Source organism: Vicugna pacos, chromosome 5 (assembly GCF_048564905.1).
Source record: "Vicugna pacos chromosome 5, VicPac4, whole genome shotgun sequence".
Lineage (NCBI taxonomy): Eukaryota > Metazoa > Chordata > Mammalia > Artiodactyla > Camelidae > Vicugna > Vicugna pacos.
Window position 1 is genome coordinate 15548742 of NC_132991.1, and position 17242 is coordinate 15565983.

The 17242-nt window shown below is 47.6% G+C and overlaps 1 protein-coding gene across 9 annotated transcripts in view; it reads left to right on the forward strand.

The window, feature by feature from the left end:
* Positions 1-17242, forward strand: part of MGAT5 (alpha-1,6-mannosylglycoprotein 6-beta-N-acetylglucosaminyltransferase) — a 330723-nt gene that overhangs the window by 278800 nt on the left and 34681 nt on the right. For all 9 annotated transcript variants that reach the window (XM_072960887.1, XM_072960885.1, XM_072960886.1 and 6 more), the window contains exons 12-13: positions 3719-3868; positions 13238-13384. In XM_072960887.1, the coding sequence (XP_072816988.1) occupies positions 3719-3868; positions 13238-13384 (297 nt within the window). The remainder of the gene's footprint in view (positions 1-3718; positions 3869-13237; positions 13385-17242) is intronic.

Genomic DNA, 17242 nt, shown 5'->3' on the forward strand with positions numbered 1-17242 from the left:
TCCACCTCCCCAAGCCCTCCCAACCCCTCCTCAGTAATCAGTAGCCAGAAGTTGGTGTCTGTCATCCTCTTGCCTGTTTTTGTAGTTCACTCCCACTGTCTGTATGTAAAAACACTGCACGGTATTAAATAATACTGCTTTGCATGGTTAAAAAATGGCATCAGGCCATACAAATTCTTCTGCAGTCAGTCCCAGCGCCACTGCTTTCTTGTAGGAACCGTGGACAAGTTGTATCACCTTTTTGAGCCGCAGGGAGATTGTTAAGAGGCTGGTTGTGTTCGTCTTGGCACTGGCCAGGTGAGCGAGGATCAAAGCCTGGAGAGGAGGAGACTGTTTGAAACTACAGAGGCAGAATCAGCCGGGCTTTGTGGCTAATTTGATGTGTGGAGTGACAAGTGTGATTGTGGTGCAGGTGCCTGTCAAGGAGAGGAATGCCAGTCCCCGAGGTCAGGAGCCCAGGGTTGGGGGCTGCTGGTCTGCTGCCCTTCTGAGTTGGAAGTGTCTGCAGCACACCCAGGTGGGGAGATTTAGGAAGCAGTTGGATTTGGGGACCCAAAATCTGAGCAGTGGTTCTGAGCTGGAGATGCCTCTTTGGGATCCTTCGGGAAGGAGGGGTGGCTCAGCACACGTGGCTCCGGGCCGCCTTTACCTGGGCTCGTGGCTTGGTTCACCCTCGCCAGATTTCTTCAGAACTCCAACAAGTGGCAACAAGAGACCTGGGGTAGAACCACCTCATTGTTACGGCAACTTGAAAGGTTAGGGTTGTGTTTGAAAGGTTTTTTTTTGCCCTCTAATAGCCTGTTGTGATTTTCTCGTTCATGAAATTACAGAAATCCCTCTGAAGGGAATTTCTGCTTGCAGACTTGGCGGTGCCTTGTTGTGAGTAAGTTCATAGACTTTATCAGCCTTGGTGTGTACTTCTCTGTACCTGCCTGAACGTGCGCCCTTGTCACACTTCAAGGAGCCCCACCCAACCTATCCTGGGATGGGTGGCAGCACACGTGTCTCCCAGCAGATGCTCCCTTCCCAGGTGTTCTGTCTGGGAACCCTAACCTCCCGTGTTCCTCTCCATGACAGGACCAGAGGGCCATTCATTGTTCTGCCTCGTCACTCATGTCACTTACTGCGGACTTGGTTCAGGGGCTGTTGGTCCCTCCTCACTAGTTAGTAGCTGACTTTTCACAGGGAAATGTCTCTTTTTGCTTAAAGAAAACACGCCTGCACCTCCCTCACCCCTGCCCTCTCCGCTCCCCCTGTGGGCAGCCCAGCACGTTGTCCTGACCGGCCTCCCTCTAGGTGGTAGGCAGCCACCCAGAGGAGCCCAGATAAAAGTGTCTGGCAGGATGGGGGAAGTTTGGGCAGCAGCTAGTATTGTAAGGTCCCAGAAAGACCTGGGGAATGGAGGAAAGGGAGCAGCCGAGGATGGGCTGGGACCTGGGAGCAGCTCTGGGCCCTGGTTTTCCTGCTTCTGTCTGCCTGCTTCCTTTTCTCTTTCTCTTCATCTCCCTCCTCCTCCTCTTTCTCTTCACTTCTTTCAGGCTCCCTCCCCTCCCCCTCTCTCCCCCATCAGTCTCTTCTCCCTCCCCTGTCCCCTTCTTTCTCTCTCCCCCTCCTCTCCCCCCTTCTCCCTCCCCCTTCCTCCTCTCCCCTCTTCCTCCTTCCCCCTTCTCTCCACTCCTTCCCCTCCCTCTTTCTCTCCCCCTGCGTCTTTCTCTCTCCCTCTCCCTCCAGCTCCTCTTCTCTTTCCCTGCCTTCTCTCCCTGTTCCTCCTCTTCCTCCGTCCCTCCCCACCCCTGTTCTCTCTAGATCTCTCTTATTACCAACTGTCCATCTTCTCCCCTCCCCTCAGCTCTAACCTGGTTCTCTTCTCACCCCCACCCTCCAAAACAGGCAGCTGACGTCCTCAAAACTTGTATCTGGCCTGTAATTGCCTAGACTCCAACACTGCATGGCCTTTTTGCGCTAAAGCCCGTGACCATCTGGCAGGCCTCTATGTGTGTGCAGGATTCTCAGCTCCCGAGACGGGGTCTGATTAGCTCAGCTCGCCTTCCTGATCCTGGCCAGCCTGGGGATGGGTCCCCCTCAGGTCAGGCACACCCTGGGCCAGTCAGCAGTGGCAGGGAGTGGGCAGGGTTCCAGAAACCCCTGCGTACTTACCAGGGGCTGTGGGTGGGGATGGAGCCCCTGCGAAGGCGGTTTGTGGGCACAGGAGTAATCAGGTACCTCTAGCACAAGAACTCTGCCATGGACCCCCTCTAATTAGCTCACCCCAGGGAGTGGTCCTAAATTTGGCTCAAGCTTTATATGAAAGCTCATGGTTTAAAAACTGTTCCTAGTCACCTCTGTGCTAATGGAAGGGTATACATCTCTGAAGTAATGAATTTAGCATCTTCCAGCCATGTCAAACATGCCATGAAATTAGACTTTCAGTCAAAGAGTTCATTTTATTCATACGGTAGGGTGCAGGGATGGACTTGGTAGATCCCAAACAGAATCATCCAGTGCTTATAAAAGGTAACATATGGGCTATGGTGTTTTTCCAGTCATGAAGACTTTTGATACATGATTTGAAACATGTATCCCCTGAAATTTTGTAACATTCTCACTGTGGCGGTGGAGACAGAGGGCTCACCGTGAACCCGACTCACGATGCCTGGGGAGCTGCCCCGCCCCCAGGGATGCCACTGCCCCTGCTGCCATCAGAGCTGGCTTCCTGGTCCGTGCCCTGTGTGGCTCTGCAGCTGCTGACACCACACCCCCATATCCCTCAAGGTCTTAAGTCACAAAACTGGCTATTTTTGCACTCGCCTGGAGTGTGTGAAAACAGGCTTCCAATGGAAAAACCTTGCCCCACTTTTATACAACTGGAAAACATTACAGAACTTGAATCTTTCAAACATCAAAAAAAAAAAAAAAACAGACGGCAACCCACAAAAATCCAGCTTGTGTAACTTAGTCACACGGAAACTTGAAGAGGAACGGAGTGGGACCTTGCTTCTGCTTTGCAGGTGGTTTTGATTTAGAAAATGTGCCTCGAAGTTCAGTGCCTCCAAAGGCAGAGGAGAGGTTTGGTCTTGCTTCTAAGAAGAGTAAAACTACTCCTGACTGTTTCAGGGCTCAGCAAAGTTTACATTTAATCTCTTTTCCACCTTTGTCTACCTGAATACTCTCATGGTCTCTCCATCTGCTGAATCAATCAGTGTGCATTGTGGGAAACTCTCATCTCCCCATGATCCGAATTAGGTGGGATCCAGTTCTGACAACATGAGTTAATCATCACTAGAAATACTGGCAAGAGCTGAGGATGTTTGTGTTCCTCGGGGACAGCTTAGCGTCTCCAGATAAATATTCCAGTCCAACTGTCTTCTCTGAGCTCTCCTTCCCCAAACTTCCTCCCCCGTAAGGAGGATAAGCCAAAAGCAAAGTGTTGGGTCCCCTGTAATTTACAAGGCGAGGACAATACTTTAAAACAATTGGCCTTGAGCTATCGTTGGTTGCTAGATAATGTTTCTTGCAAAATTGTGCAGCATTAACATGACTGTTTTTGCTCTCAAAATCCAATCAGATCACTTTCAAAAGAAGTTTTAGGAGTTGGATTGCCAAACTCCTGCAATCTCCACGTTAAGAATGCCTACCTCTGTGGCCTCCGGCTATGAGACAGGTTGTTACCAGGATAAAAAGACAAGAGGAACAGCTTCTCCTTATGTCCCTTCTGCAGAATAAGAAGATGTACTTGGACATCATTCACACGTACATGGAAGTGCACGCGACCGTTCATGGCTCCAGCACGAAGAACATTCCCAGTTACGTGAAAAACCACGGTATCCTCAGTGGGCGCGACCTGCAGTTTCTTCTCCGAGAAACCAAGGTAAGTTTTTGGTAGTTTTGTAAAAATTCATCAGTGATGTGTGGAGGTTTGTTTCTGCTGTTGTTGAAAATGAGATCAGAATCTTCCAGGCTTTCTTTTCACTGGTAACACTGATGTTAGGTCATTTCTGGGCAGTGGTTTTTCTGGACAAGTTGTAGCTTTAAAGTCAGCGGATTCTGCAGGGAGGTTGCTAACTTTTAAAGCTTATTTACTGAGAGAACCTGCTTTTTGCCAAGCTCACATCAGGGGCTGGGGACATGGTGGCAAACAGGAAAGGAAAGGGATCTGACCATCTGAGAGCTGCAGCTTTCCAGCAAGCCTGGGGCACTGAACTCCCCCCACCTCCCCACTCACCTCTGTTTGAGGAATCAGTCCCCCAGCTAACTTTTCAATCCTACCTCCTCATTCATAAAGTTTGTACTGGATACTAAAGAAGTTCAGGCAAGGGAAGAGTCCGTTTGGGCTCAAGGAGCAAGGAAGGCATCCTGAAAGGTGTAAGTGATGAAAGATGGGTGGGGCGTGGATGCACCTGGCATTTGGGACTGATGGGAGTGAGAGTCAGGTGGCGGAGGTGGAGATGACACATTCAGGAGGGTCCAGGGACCAACCCAGTGAGTCTAAGCATTGGGAAATAGTGGGAGATTTGACAAGGGGCTGAGGGTCTTATTGTCACAGTCATAGAATTCAGACCCTGTGGTGGACGTGGCCGCTGCTGGAGGGTTATTTTAGTAGCGCGATGCACATGGTGTTTGCCACCATCGCGGAGTCCACCCAGTGACCTCCATCATTTTGCCATGGGCACACCCAGTGAAGTTAGCAGGTCTGCAGACAGACTTGAGTTAGAGCTTGAAGGGTCAGCTGGCACTTTATTAAACTCCCTCATGTTTATTAATAAGCTCTTATTTATGAATTTTACACACATTTATTGAGCAACTCTCATGTGCCAGGCCTTGGGCAAGGGATACCAGAGGGAAGAAAACAAGTGTGATTCCTGCCCTAGTGTCTCCTCAGGCAGAAGGAAGCTCGTTATCTGCAGTGAATTTTGAAGCTCTGGTCCCTGAGCAACCGCATCCTCTTTTTCAAGGTCGGGGAGGGAGGCTGGTTGGACGTCCGTGCTGTGGTAGCATTTCTAATTTTTGTGTGTGATGCTGTGATGCTGGAAAGCATCTTCACATAGCCTGTCCTGTTCGCGTCTCACAACAGCCTTAAGCGGTAGGCAGGGCAAGTGTTACTGTTAACTTTATTTTTTTTAATTTCATTTGTTTTTCATACAACTTTTAAAGGTCCCTTTCCATTTATAGTTATTACAAACTATTGACGCTATTCCCCGTGGTGTACACTGTATCCGTGAACCTATCTGACACCCCATAGAGGGGTGTTAACTTTATTATAAGTGTGAGGAAACAGACCAGAGGGTTGGGTTTGTCCAGTTACTCAGGTCACCTTGGAGGTAACCTTGACTCATGACTTTTTTTTTATTATAAATGAAAGCTTGTCTAGGCCCTCAATGTACCGTCCTCATGAATAAACACAGAAACTTAAGAATATTCAGTGGATACTCAGTGGCCAAAAGAATCTGCATCCGCTGTCTGCCTCAGTTCCTTGTATGCAGAAACATTTGATCATTCCTGCCTTGCAGTCTTGTGTGGGATGCCCTGGATAAATTAGTTTGAGAAGTTGTTTTTCTCCTTAGCCAAAGATTTGGATCTGGGGTGTTTAATTAAGACTGTATGTCCTTACAAGGTCATCGGCAGTGATGACGGTGGCCATCCTGGAGTGAAGGGTTCTCTCCAGTTTGCGCTGTTCACCTTCTGCCTTAGGATGACATTTTCGAATCATTTGAATGTCCGGCCTCTTAACGGCAATGCTATTTTTGCCATTGGCCTTGTGTTACTTTTCCCCACGTCAGATTGCGGGAGAGGCTCACGCTCCTTTAAAATTACATCTGGCAGCTCTGGTTTTCAGCAGCGTGTCATCTGTCTTGCACACTTTTATTAATCCAGCCTTGTAAATGACTCAGCCCTGCAAATCTTAAAAGAGTTCTTACTTACCCACCATCCACTTACCCCATCAGAGAATGGGAAATAGGCTGAATCTGAGGTCCCTGATGTCTGGGAGGATCAGAGAAGGGACCTGGAAGGCCCAGACCGTGATGTCAGAGATTGCCCAAGAACCTAGGATGATGGCTGGAATTTTGAGCGTAAGGGGCATCTGTTTATCCTTGAAAACCTGGTACCTTCTGAGGATGTCCTGATCCCATGTTGTATTGCCTGTTCATCTAACTAGAATATAGTAAAACACTATGAGTGGAATTATGGCTAAAACAGTTGGCAGATATGATGAAAATGAGTCAGTGTATCGCCAAGACGCCCCCTATACCCAGGACACAACAACAAGCACTAAAACGAATGAATCTTGGGCTTTGGGATAATAACACTGAAGACTAGTCAGGCTTTGCATTTATAAACCTTTCTGCCTCTCACTCCTTCCTCCATGTCTCTGAGCAATTTAAAAGTGATTTATTCCAATCCACATTGAAAATGGAGACCTGGGGATGCGGAGAAGCCAACGCGTGTGGAGTGGATAGAATTTGCACACTCCTCAGTCTCGTTATCAGAGAGGGAAGCCAGGCAGGTGCCCTGTGAGGTTTAGAGACAGATGGAAATGATTGATGCATGATCAGCTTCTGACTCATTATTTTTCTTTATGAGCCATCTTTGAATCTCTGTACCCAGCCCAGGAAACCCTCTGCTCAGCAGAAGTTTGCCCCTGCATGTCATTAGGGGCCCAGGTGCCATTAGCAGGCTCCTATGAAGATGGAGGAGGAATTCAGTGTAACCCTTGAGTCAGGGCTCTAAGAGCTGAGAAGTTGTTGAATCTAGAAGACTCTTCTAATAGGCATGTAAATTTCGATAAATTCATTATTTATCAAAGGACCACAGACCAGTCATTCAGGCTGGCAAACCCCGGGAGTGCAATTTAAGCTAGTAAGCATGGACTGACTGGGACAGTGCATTGTATTTTTGGCTTAAATCTCCATCTCTTCTAATGCACTTACTTTCTTCACCTGCCTCATCTGAACCTCTTCATGGCCACCTCCCCCAGCCTAACCAGGGGACTTTCCTTCTAGCAGTGGGCATTCGCATCCTACACTGGGTTGGAGGAGCGTTTGGAGTGAGTCCAAATGGGTACCTCTCTTTCTTACAGTCAGAGTTGAGAACAGAGTCTGACTGTGGGAAAGCAGAGGAATTAGCAGCTACTGGTGCTGTTGTGCACACCCTTTCCCCCCCGGACCTCCGGTCACTCCCAGCCCTTGGGAAGGGTGTACGACCCTGTTTCCTGACCACGACAGCTCATCAGCTTCGCTGTAGAAGCCTGAGCAAGGTTGGAAGAAGCGCAGTATGTACTAGTGTCCCTGTTCCAGCCCATCCTGGTGTCTGATCCTCACCCCAGAATCAACCGTGGCTCTTCCCGTGAGCTTGGGGGTGGTTGCACAAACTCTCAAAAGCCCGGGGCTCCAGGCAGCCCCCGCCAGTAGGCCAGTCTCCCGTGCGTGACAGCAGAGGGGCTCTGCTTGTTCTGTGGATACCTTCTCAGGGCATGGCTTGTAGAGGCCTTCAGATAATTGTGTAGAGAAGGAAGGAAGGAGTCAAGGTGATATCCACTAGTCATCTGGGATCTTGCGGCCACGCCCCCCAGGGGGGATTTCTTGCTTTCCTCCTGCATTTGTGCCTGGATCTCCAAGATCTCCCCATCAAGGGACCCTTCCATTCTCATACCCCATGCCGGCCTCTCCATGGTATTGCCCACCCCCCAGGCCCTGTGAGAAAGAGCCCAGAGTTTGCTTACTGACTGAGCAATCAGTCTTTCATTTCTCTTCAAGATACTGAAATATTCGCCCTCAGGCCATCAAGCAGATTTCATCCTAGTGACCAGTACCTAAGGTCATGCCCATGCCAGCTAACTTGCATACACATACACATGCATACACGTTCCCTCCCACCTCCCCTTCCCCTCCCACATACATATGTAGACTGAAGAGGGTGTAGCGATGACTCCATAACCTCTCCGACTTCAAGAACAAAAGGACATCTCACACCCAAATGCGCACAGAAACATTCAGCCTCTCCTCACAGAGACACTGGATTACTGGAAAGATCTAATCTGGTGCTATTTATTCTTCTGCTCGTTTATCTGACAAATGTGTATTAAGTACGGAATATATTCCAGGACTTAGGCTAGGCGTTCTGGATCTGGGGATGACTAAGGCGGTGGTGCCCCCAGGAGTGTACAGGTGTGGTGGAGCAGGCAGACAGGTAAATAGGTAGCTGTAACAGTATGAAAAGTATACAAGTAGGAGAGGTAATAATTAAAGTAATAAAAAATAGTGAAACAGCAAAAACAAATAATGAAAGATAATAATAAAGAAGAACAAAACAGAAAACCTCACTGGGATGCTGTAAGCAGGGTCAACCATTCAGTTGTGGAAAATGTTGGGAAGCTGTTGAAATAGCAGGCCACGCCCACTGCGGAGGGCAGGAACGAACCATCACATTGTCATACATTCATCACATTCATATTCTTATGGTGCCCATGACTCCAGGATTTCATGCAACGGCCGTTTTCTCTAACACTCAACCTGTGCAAAGCCCTTTCTGTGAATTACCTCTTCATCACAAAAGTCCTCAGACCTCGGTACCATGAGGACTCATCTTACTGCGGCAATGAGTAGGCGGTGGTACTGCCTCTCTGCTGAGAGCTGGGGCGGTTAGCCTGGTGTGGAGCTGGGGTGAGAGAGGGATGATCAAGGAAGGCTCCTTCAGGGAGGTGATGCCTGAGCTGCCTTGTAATGGTAAACATTCATGCCGCACAGCTGACGATGGTCAGCATCTATAATTTTACACATATCTGCATATTCTCTTTCTCTCCATCTCCACGTTAATGCATTTGCAGAGCAAAGTGTAGTGGATTGGACTCTGTGCTGGGAATTCCAAATGACTGAAGTGCGAGGGCTTTGGGTCTTGAAGTTGTTGCATTTGGTTCTGTTTTATTTCTGGAAGGCTGCTTAGGCAGCTGGGCATGGTCTGGGGGTCTACCCAGTGAGCAGGTCTCCAGGAAATAGCCTTTGATTTAGCATCCAATTCTGACTGACCTTGGACATTGAAACATGCTTGACAAGTATTGCTGTCTTTACCTCCTTTGCCCTTGTAGCTTTTTACGAGAGACGCTTCTGGTCGTGTAGGTTAGAGTCTTGAGGAGCCCATGGGAAGGTGTAGCCAAACATATAGGGGAGAGATTTTGGCCCTTGTTGTCTCTTCTTCAGCATTGGGTGCAGAAGAGAAGGCAATGTCCAGAGAGGGACCCTTCAGGCTACATGAACGCGTCACTTCTCAGGAAAATAAATTTTATCCGTACGCAGCCATTGTATGGATTACTTTATAAAGATATAAAAGGGATACCTGTCACTAAAGATGTAATAATTCCCAATCATTATATGAAGAATAAACAAGTAGGGCTTAACCATAGCAGCTCATGGGACCTGCCTTTCCATGACACAGTCACTGTAAACTGTGTCCTCTCTTCTGATGGACGCCCTGCCCCGTTTTTCAGTCCAGGTACTTTATGAAACACTGAGGATTCATAAATACACGTACAGGTGCTGAGCATCTCATAAAAGCCTACCACCACAAATGCCGCACACCCAGACTGGCTAGATCACGCAGGGTTACAGACGTGCAACAGCATGTGAAGCTGAGCGTCAGTCTGAACCTGGACTAGCGTTCAAGTTCATTTCCTATGTGCCCAGACCTTAGAATCCATCCCTTCCATCAAACACCTCATTTCATCCTCACAGCATCCCCAGAAAATAAAGCACGATTATTTTCAACCCTTTGCACCTGAAAAGACAGGTTAGAGAGCTTGTATCAACCTTGACTAAGGCCCATAGCTGGAGAGAATGCATTATAAATGGACCTCAGACTGTCCACTGAAAGAGGCATGCGACGATTTCCCACAGTTGCAGAGCCAGGAGGTGATGTGATCAGCGCCTGACTCCCAAGCTTGTGCTGTTAATCACCGTGCTGTCCTCATCACTTTGTGCACAGAATCAATTTAGGGAATAAGCTGAAGCTGATTTGTTGCTCAGAGTCGCCCCACCAACTTGGCTAATTAAAATGAGACAGGAAAGTGTCCATTGGGCAGGTAGTCTCCTGTTTTTGATAATTTTTGATGTTCCCCATCCAGAGGGACTGGAAACGGATCACACCCATGGATTCTCCCTAAGAATGACCTTTATCACGTTTAAGGGATTCTTGGCTAAATACTCCACTTAGGGGTTTAAACCAGCATCATTTCTCCTTTCATGCAGAGTGAAAGTCGGAGTGGTTTTACTGAGCTCTGTTGATGCGTAAGGATGTCCCAATCCTGCGCCACCAATGAAAACGTAGGGGGCTTCCTTAGTTCTCTGTTCCTGAACTAATGTTCAGGAATTCAATTTCGGAGCATGTCATTCCTCTGTTTAGAAATGCTCATGGATGGAGTAGAAATGCAGCCTTGAAGGCAGTCTGTCATCTGGAATACCCTCCTTAGATGCTGGGCTTCTGAGAGCCAGATGAAGTATCAATAAAACATGCCTGGGTTCCTCCTGAAGAGTTAAGCGTCTGCACTTGAACGCATTCTTGTGGTATCTCCTGCCCACACGCTAAGGAAATCTGTAAGTGGGCGGGATGACTCGGGGTGGGATGGGGATTTAGGGGAAAAGCACCTCAGTGTGGTTAAGGGCCCAGTGTGTGGCAGGGCCGGAAGCACTCAGAAGTTCACAGAATGCCCTTTGGTGATGGTGGGCTGTCTCTGCCCATCTTGCTGTCATTCAAACCTCAGGTGTGCTGTCTGACCTTCATACATCTGCTCCATTATAATGTCCCAGGTAATAAGTACCACAGAAAGCAAGGGGGAAAACTGCCTATTGACAGCAGTGGCAAAGAATCATCAGTTTGGTGTTTCCAGCTAATGCATTTCCTGCAGTGCTGACTAGCGTGACGATAAAACTCCTTGCCAAGAAGTTGTGTGGGTTTTGTTGAAGCTTCATTCTGAAATGGTGAGGCTTTGGAGAGTTAGCCTAAAGTGTTTATTTTATATGTACTGAGATATTCTGATGCCAGCGGGGCACAAGAGATGGTGCAAATTGTTATTCAGATATAATTAAACCTAGGTCACATTCAAGTCCATTAAGCAACAGCTTCAAATCCTTTTAATTAATGGGTTTAGATTGGTGGGTCTGAAGGAGCTAATTAAATTTTTTTTCCCCAGGATTTTCTATTTAAATAGACAAGCATTGTGTTCCTTGCACATTTCCTCCAAAGATGTTCTTTGCACTTTAAAGTTGATGATGGTATCCACACTTGGTGGCAGGCCCTGCTTTTCAGAGGTCAGGAAAACCGCTGTCTGCATCTTCCAGGATCTGGAAGCCCTGTGCTTTCTTGAGCTCAGCCGTGACCTGATGGAGGACCTCTTTCCTCTGGAGAGCCAGCACTCCCTCCCCAAAATCTGATGGGGGCGGCAGATGACAGAGTTTGAAAGCCTAAAGGATAGTAACCGTGGGTTCTTCATATTTAATGAAGCTGGGGTATCTTAGGACCAGTCCTTCCGACTGGTTCCTTCAGTTTCTCCTGCTGCTGTCAGGTATCCCCCCGCCCATGAACCACACGCCCAGACCAAACCCATACACACAAATTCTCTCTGATAATCTTACCCCGGTTAGCTACATACATAATACGGTCCAGAAACTGGGCGTCCAAATGGTGGTGGAGACGCCCTCTGTCATACGGTGGCCAGGCTCCATGTTTTCCCTCCTCACCCCGCCCCCACCCCGTGTCTCTGGTTCTTCTGCCCCGGGAGGAACGACCCAGACAACAGTGGGGATTCTGCTGGCTTCTTGAAGCTTTTCTTCCCCAGTTCCCCCCACTGTGGATACCCCTGACAGTCATCTCGAGGTCTGCAGGGTTTGAAAGGTCATTCTTCCAAAATAACAAAAAGGTGAAGTACCTTGGTCTGTGCAAAAGAGCATACGGTTACAGGATAGGAAGTCTTTCCAGAAAACCTGAGATTTCTTGCCTCAGAAAATTCCCTAATGGCGGGGGGTGGGGAGGGGCGCTTTATGAATCTCCAATATTGTGTAATGGGGGCCACGCTGCATGTTCAGCCCTGGAATCGAGTACCCAGCACATCTGTTCTGCATCTTCCAGGGTTGCCCAGGGAACCCAGCAGCTTGGACTCAGGGCTCTCTAGGCAGAACCATTCCAAATAATTGTTCAATTAAAGCAGATGCAACGGCAGGATTGCTGCTGGGGAGAGGGCCCTGGGAAGGAGACTCAAGCATCCAGCCGTTCATAGCCAGTTCCACAGTGTCCTTACTCTCGGGGCCTGGCCATGTGGATGTCACCCAAGGCGATGGCAGAAGGAAGCCATACCCTGGGGCCTGGTTATCCTGTGCCATTTGATGTGCCCTGGGGACTGAAGTGATTTCAGATCGGCTCATTATGCGGGGAGGGAGATGGCACGTGTCACGAAGCCCAGACTTGGACACTGCCCATCAGGACCCACAGCCCTTCAGCCATGTGAGGGTACGCAGGGAGGCACTCCTCTGAGATGTTGGTTCATTTCTGGGCCCAGGAATCAGGGCCACCGAACTGCAGCCCCAGGTCCCCGTTGTCACAGCCGCTATCATGACAAGGACTCTGAGATGTGTTTTTGCTGCCATCTCTTGTCTGCCATGGGGAAAACGCAGGGTGTTCTTGCTGGAGGGAAAGAAAGCCATGCCCGGTTCCAGCTTCCCACCCTCTCCCCACACTGAGGGGAAAATTAAAACCGAGATGTGGGTGTCCCCCAGTGAACACCCCACAGGAGAACCTGTGTTTGCCGACCTGCTGTCGTTTCAAGGCAGCACCATTTGAACCGTCATCAAACCGCCGAGTGACCTTTCTGTCCCCCTGCCTGGCATCACTGAAAGGACCTGTTGTTCCTCTGGTTCAGTGAAGAAACCTTCTGTTTAGTTAAGCAAGTGTTTTTCCAGTCGTGTCTCCTGGTGAGTCACAGAAAGGTGATTGTTGGGTCTTGGTTTTTGTTGTTGTTTTTATGACTTTCCTTGTTTACAAAGTGGGGGGGGGTTCACCAGGACCTGAGCGGCTTCCTGGGCCTTTCAGGGTCCCTGGGCATGTTTTTCAGGCCCTGATGTAAGCTGGCTTCTTGCTGCACCCTCTCCCACCCCCAAGGGTCTCTGCACAGGAATGGAGCACAGAAGAGACCCCGGGGAGCCGGGGCCGCCAGTCCTGACGGATGTGTTTACCTGTGACATGCTTCTCTGTTTTACAGCTATTTGTGGGACTGGGGTTCCCTTACGAGGGGCCGGCACCCCTGGAGGCCATCGCAAATGGCTGTGCTTTCCTGAATCCCAAGTTCAACCCACCCAAAAGCAGCAAGAACACAGACTTCTTCATCGGCAAGCCAACTCTGAGAGAGGTAAGCATCTGTGAAAATCATTGTCCTTTGGCTAATGTGAATGAGAGCTGTTTACGGAGTGCTCGGTACCCATTGGCACCTCGTAGCCTGGGCTGGTAGGTGGTGTCACCTGCCTCTCATGTTGTTGGGTGGAAGGAGGAGAGGGTGCCGGGGCTCAGAGAGGTGTAAGGCTTGATTACGCCCCCTTGCTGGGTAGCGGCAGAGTCAGGATTTGAATCTACTTCCATCTCGCTACAAAGCATGGCGTCTTTTCACTGTACCCCAACTCTGTCCTGATTTGAACAGACATCTCTAAGTAGCTGGACTCTGATTTTCTGAATGATTAGCGTTTATGGAATAAAGAGAAAATCAACTGGTTAACAGGTATTTTCAAAGAATCTACTCTCCATGATGAGCTGTGAGGTCCTTCCTTAAAAAATCATCATCTTGAGAGAAAAGATGTATCATGGGTGAATGAAGTAGCGTGCCCGGTATCTTAGCCCACTGTCAGCAGGCACCATCCGGAGAAGCCATCCTGCCATTGCTCGAACCGTTTACAGAAGCCTCACTTGAATGGCCTTCGGAGATCCTCTCAAATCCCCAGTGGGTGATGAATCACCATTGAGGGGAGTTGGATTCAATCTGGGACAATAAACAAGAGTCATGTAGAGCATGTGAGTGACCAAGCTGGGTGTTTCCATATCTGGCCAGGAGCAAGTGTGGGCAAAAGACCATAAGACTGATTTCTTATTATTTCTGGGCACTTACTAAGTGGACCTTCAGGTTGCTCGTGAGGAGGAAGCCTCTAAGTGTCATCATCACAGAGCCCTTGTCATCGGGGACCTTCTCCTGCACAGGGCCCTGCCAGACAGCTCTCCCATGACTTAGCACTGTTTTTAAGGCATTCATTTTTCAACTCTGCTACTTTTAAACCTTTCTGGGTCAGTTCTTCTGATCTCCTCCCTTCCTCCAAAAAGTGTATAAAACACGTCTTCCATAATTATTCTTTGCTGATCAGTCAGAGGGCTTGCCAGGTCATTGAGCTGATTATTTCGAGTTCTCCTTGACCTTCCTCATCATTGGTGAAAGAGTCGAAAGAGATGGAGGAAGATCAGCATGAAGCATGACTATAGATGATCCTGAAAAAGATGCACCTGTGGCCCCGATACCCTCTGACCAGCTACCAGTGTGTGTGTCCTTTTGTGGAGTGTTCTTTTTGGGGGACCATTCCTCAGCTGTACTTAATGCCCACAGTATTTGGACTTCAGGTGCTGTGGGAGGCACTGGGGCACAGATCCAGAACCTTCAGTCTGGCACCAAGGACCTTATTCTTCACTCCCCAGCAGTGAGAACATCTCAATGTAGGCGTCTCTGTTTTAGTGGGTGACTGACTGACTTTGAAACTTTGGAGTTCTGGGTAGAAAACATGGGCTAAATCAATCATTCCTGTGTTTTCACTTGTGTGTAGGAAGTGTCTGACGTTCTACCTCTGCCTAAATTGGGTAATTATTTGTCATTTTTAATGTTTTCTCCACTTTTTTGTGATAAATTATGTACAATGAAAAACTATCATTTTAACTTTTTTCAAGTGTACAGTTCACTGGCATTCAGTACATTCATAATATTGTAGTCATCACCACTGTCCATTTCATACCATTCATCACCATGTCCATTCCAAACAGAAGCTCTTTACATTAACAGTAACTCCCCATTCTGCCTTCCCCACAGCCCAGAATGGAGTGGAGTGGAGTGGAATGGAATGGAATGGAATAGAATAGGATAGAAAAGAATAGAATAGAAAAGAAATGAAACCTCTACTCTGCTTTCTGTCTCTGTAAGTTTACTTATTCTAGGTAACTAATGTAAGTGGAATCTTCCAGTATTTGTCCTTTTGTGACTGGCTTATTTCACTAAGCAGGTTTTCAGGGTTCACTTACATTGTAGCATGTGTCAGAATCTCATTCTTTTTCGGGGCTGAATAATATTTCATTGTGTGGATAGACCACTTTTTATTTGTCCATTCATCTATTCCTGGAACATTTGGATTATTTCCACTTCTTGTCTATTACGAATAATGCCTGTGAACATTGGTGTACAAGTATCTCTTTGAGTCTTTGCTTTCAAATCTTTGGGGTATATATACCTACAGGTGGAATTGTTGGAACTTGCTTTCTATTTATTTTGAGATAATTTTAGTCTCATACAAGAGGTGCAAAAATAGTACAGAGTTTGGTTATATGCTTCATCCAGCTTCCACTAATAGTAACATACTATAAAACCACGGTGCAATTGTCAAAACCAAGAAATTAACATTGGTACCTTGGTATTATCTAAACCACAGACTGTATTTGGACTTTACCAGTTTTTCCAGTACTGTCCTTCTTCTGGTCCAAGATTCCACATGGCCTTTCCTTGTCTTGTCTGCTTCAATTCCTCAGTCTTTCACTGTCATTCATGGTCTTGACATTTTGAAAGAGTGCCACTGAGTTGTTTTACACACTGCCCCTCAATTTGGATTTGACCGGTGTTTCTCCTGATTAGTTTGAGGTTACATGTTTTGGGCAAGAATCCCATGAAAGTGATGTGGCCTCTGTGTATCATATTAGGGGCTATGTGATGTTGTCTTATTACTGGTGATGTTAACTTTGATCACTTGGCTAAGGCAGTGTTTGCTAGGATTCTCCACTATAAAGTTACTATTTTCCTCTATGATGGAGGAGGTACTTTGAGACTTCACACATATCCTGGTTCTCCTCCAACTTTTGCCCGTTTATTTTTGCCGTATCAGTGGATCTTGTTTGCAACCGTTATTACAGTGGTATTTTCCCTCATCGTGATTTTCTTAATGTATGAAAAGCAAAGAAATCCATCTCTTTTCTTACTGTAGTTTCTATATACAAGCCTTTGGGAAATGAGTCATCAAAAGTATTTTAGACCAACTTGGCACCTTCTCGGTTGTTAGCATTAAATGATAATTTAAAGTTTGATCATTCTAAAGATTTTGATAACACTGGGTTACAACTGAGTACTTTTTCCTGGAAAAAAAAAAATTTAAAACACTCTTAAACACAATCTAACCTTTTCTCTGTGGATGATGGAATGTTACATAGATTGGATCAGTCAGTGTGAAATTGTTGGGGAAAGTACATTCATCCTATCAGTTGTGATCTTTCACTAATTTGCTTTTTGTTAAGATTGCAGAGGGTTTTCATTCTTCATGACATAAAGAGAATAGGTGTTGAGGCTGCTGCCCAGGTACTTGCTTCCTCCTGTCCCATCAAGCTTGTTGTACCAGTCCTGGGGGGAGACTCTAGTTAGAATAGCACTGTAGGAGCCCACTCACTGTGGGAGTGACCTCCCTCCGAGGACTCCATCAGTTCTGGGCTCCCACCGGAGGGCTGGGATGCAGGTCAGTCGACAGATGTCTGTTGGATCCCCACAGGGTCCATGGTACTGAGTCACCACATTGGGGGAACTTATCAAGACACATTTCCTGTTTCCCATGAGCTCAGATTTTGATATGGAAGTGTGATTAGAGTGAAGCCTAGTTGACGGGAATGCAGAGAGAAATAGCCGAGTGCATGAAGGAGGGGAAGTTAACTTGGAGTTGCGCCAGGTGGAGAATGTGCTGGGTTAGCTGAGAAGGGGATGGTGGGGGAGCTGTGCTTTAAAGGAAAAGAGGAGGCAGGTTTCAGGCTTGAGAAGCATGAATGTTGATGTGTTGCAGGGAAACCCCAAACAGGTCACTTTGCTTTATGCAGGAGGGCAGGTTCCATCTGATGTCCATTTCCTTCTCTGCTGGAGTTGCAGAGAGCAGGCTGGTAGCCAGTGATACGACAGGGCTTTGAGAGGAGTCAGTGAACTTGACCTCACGGGCAG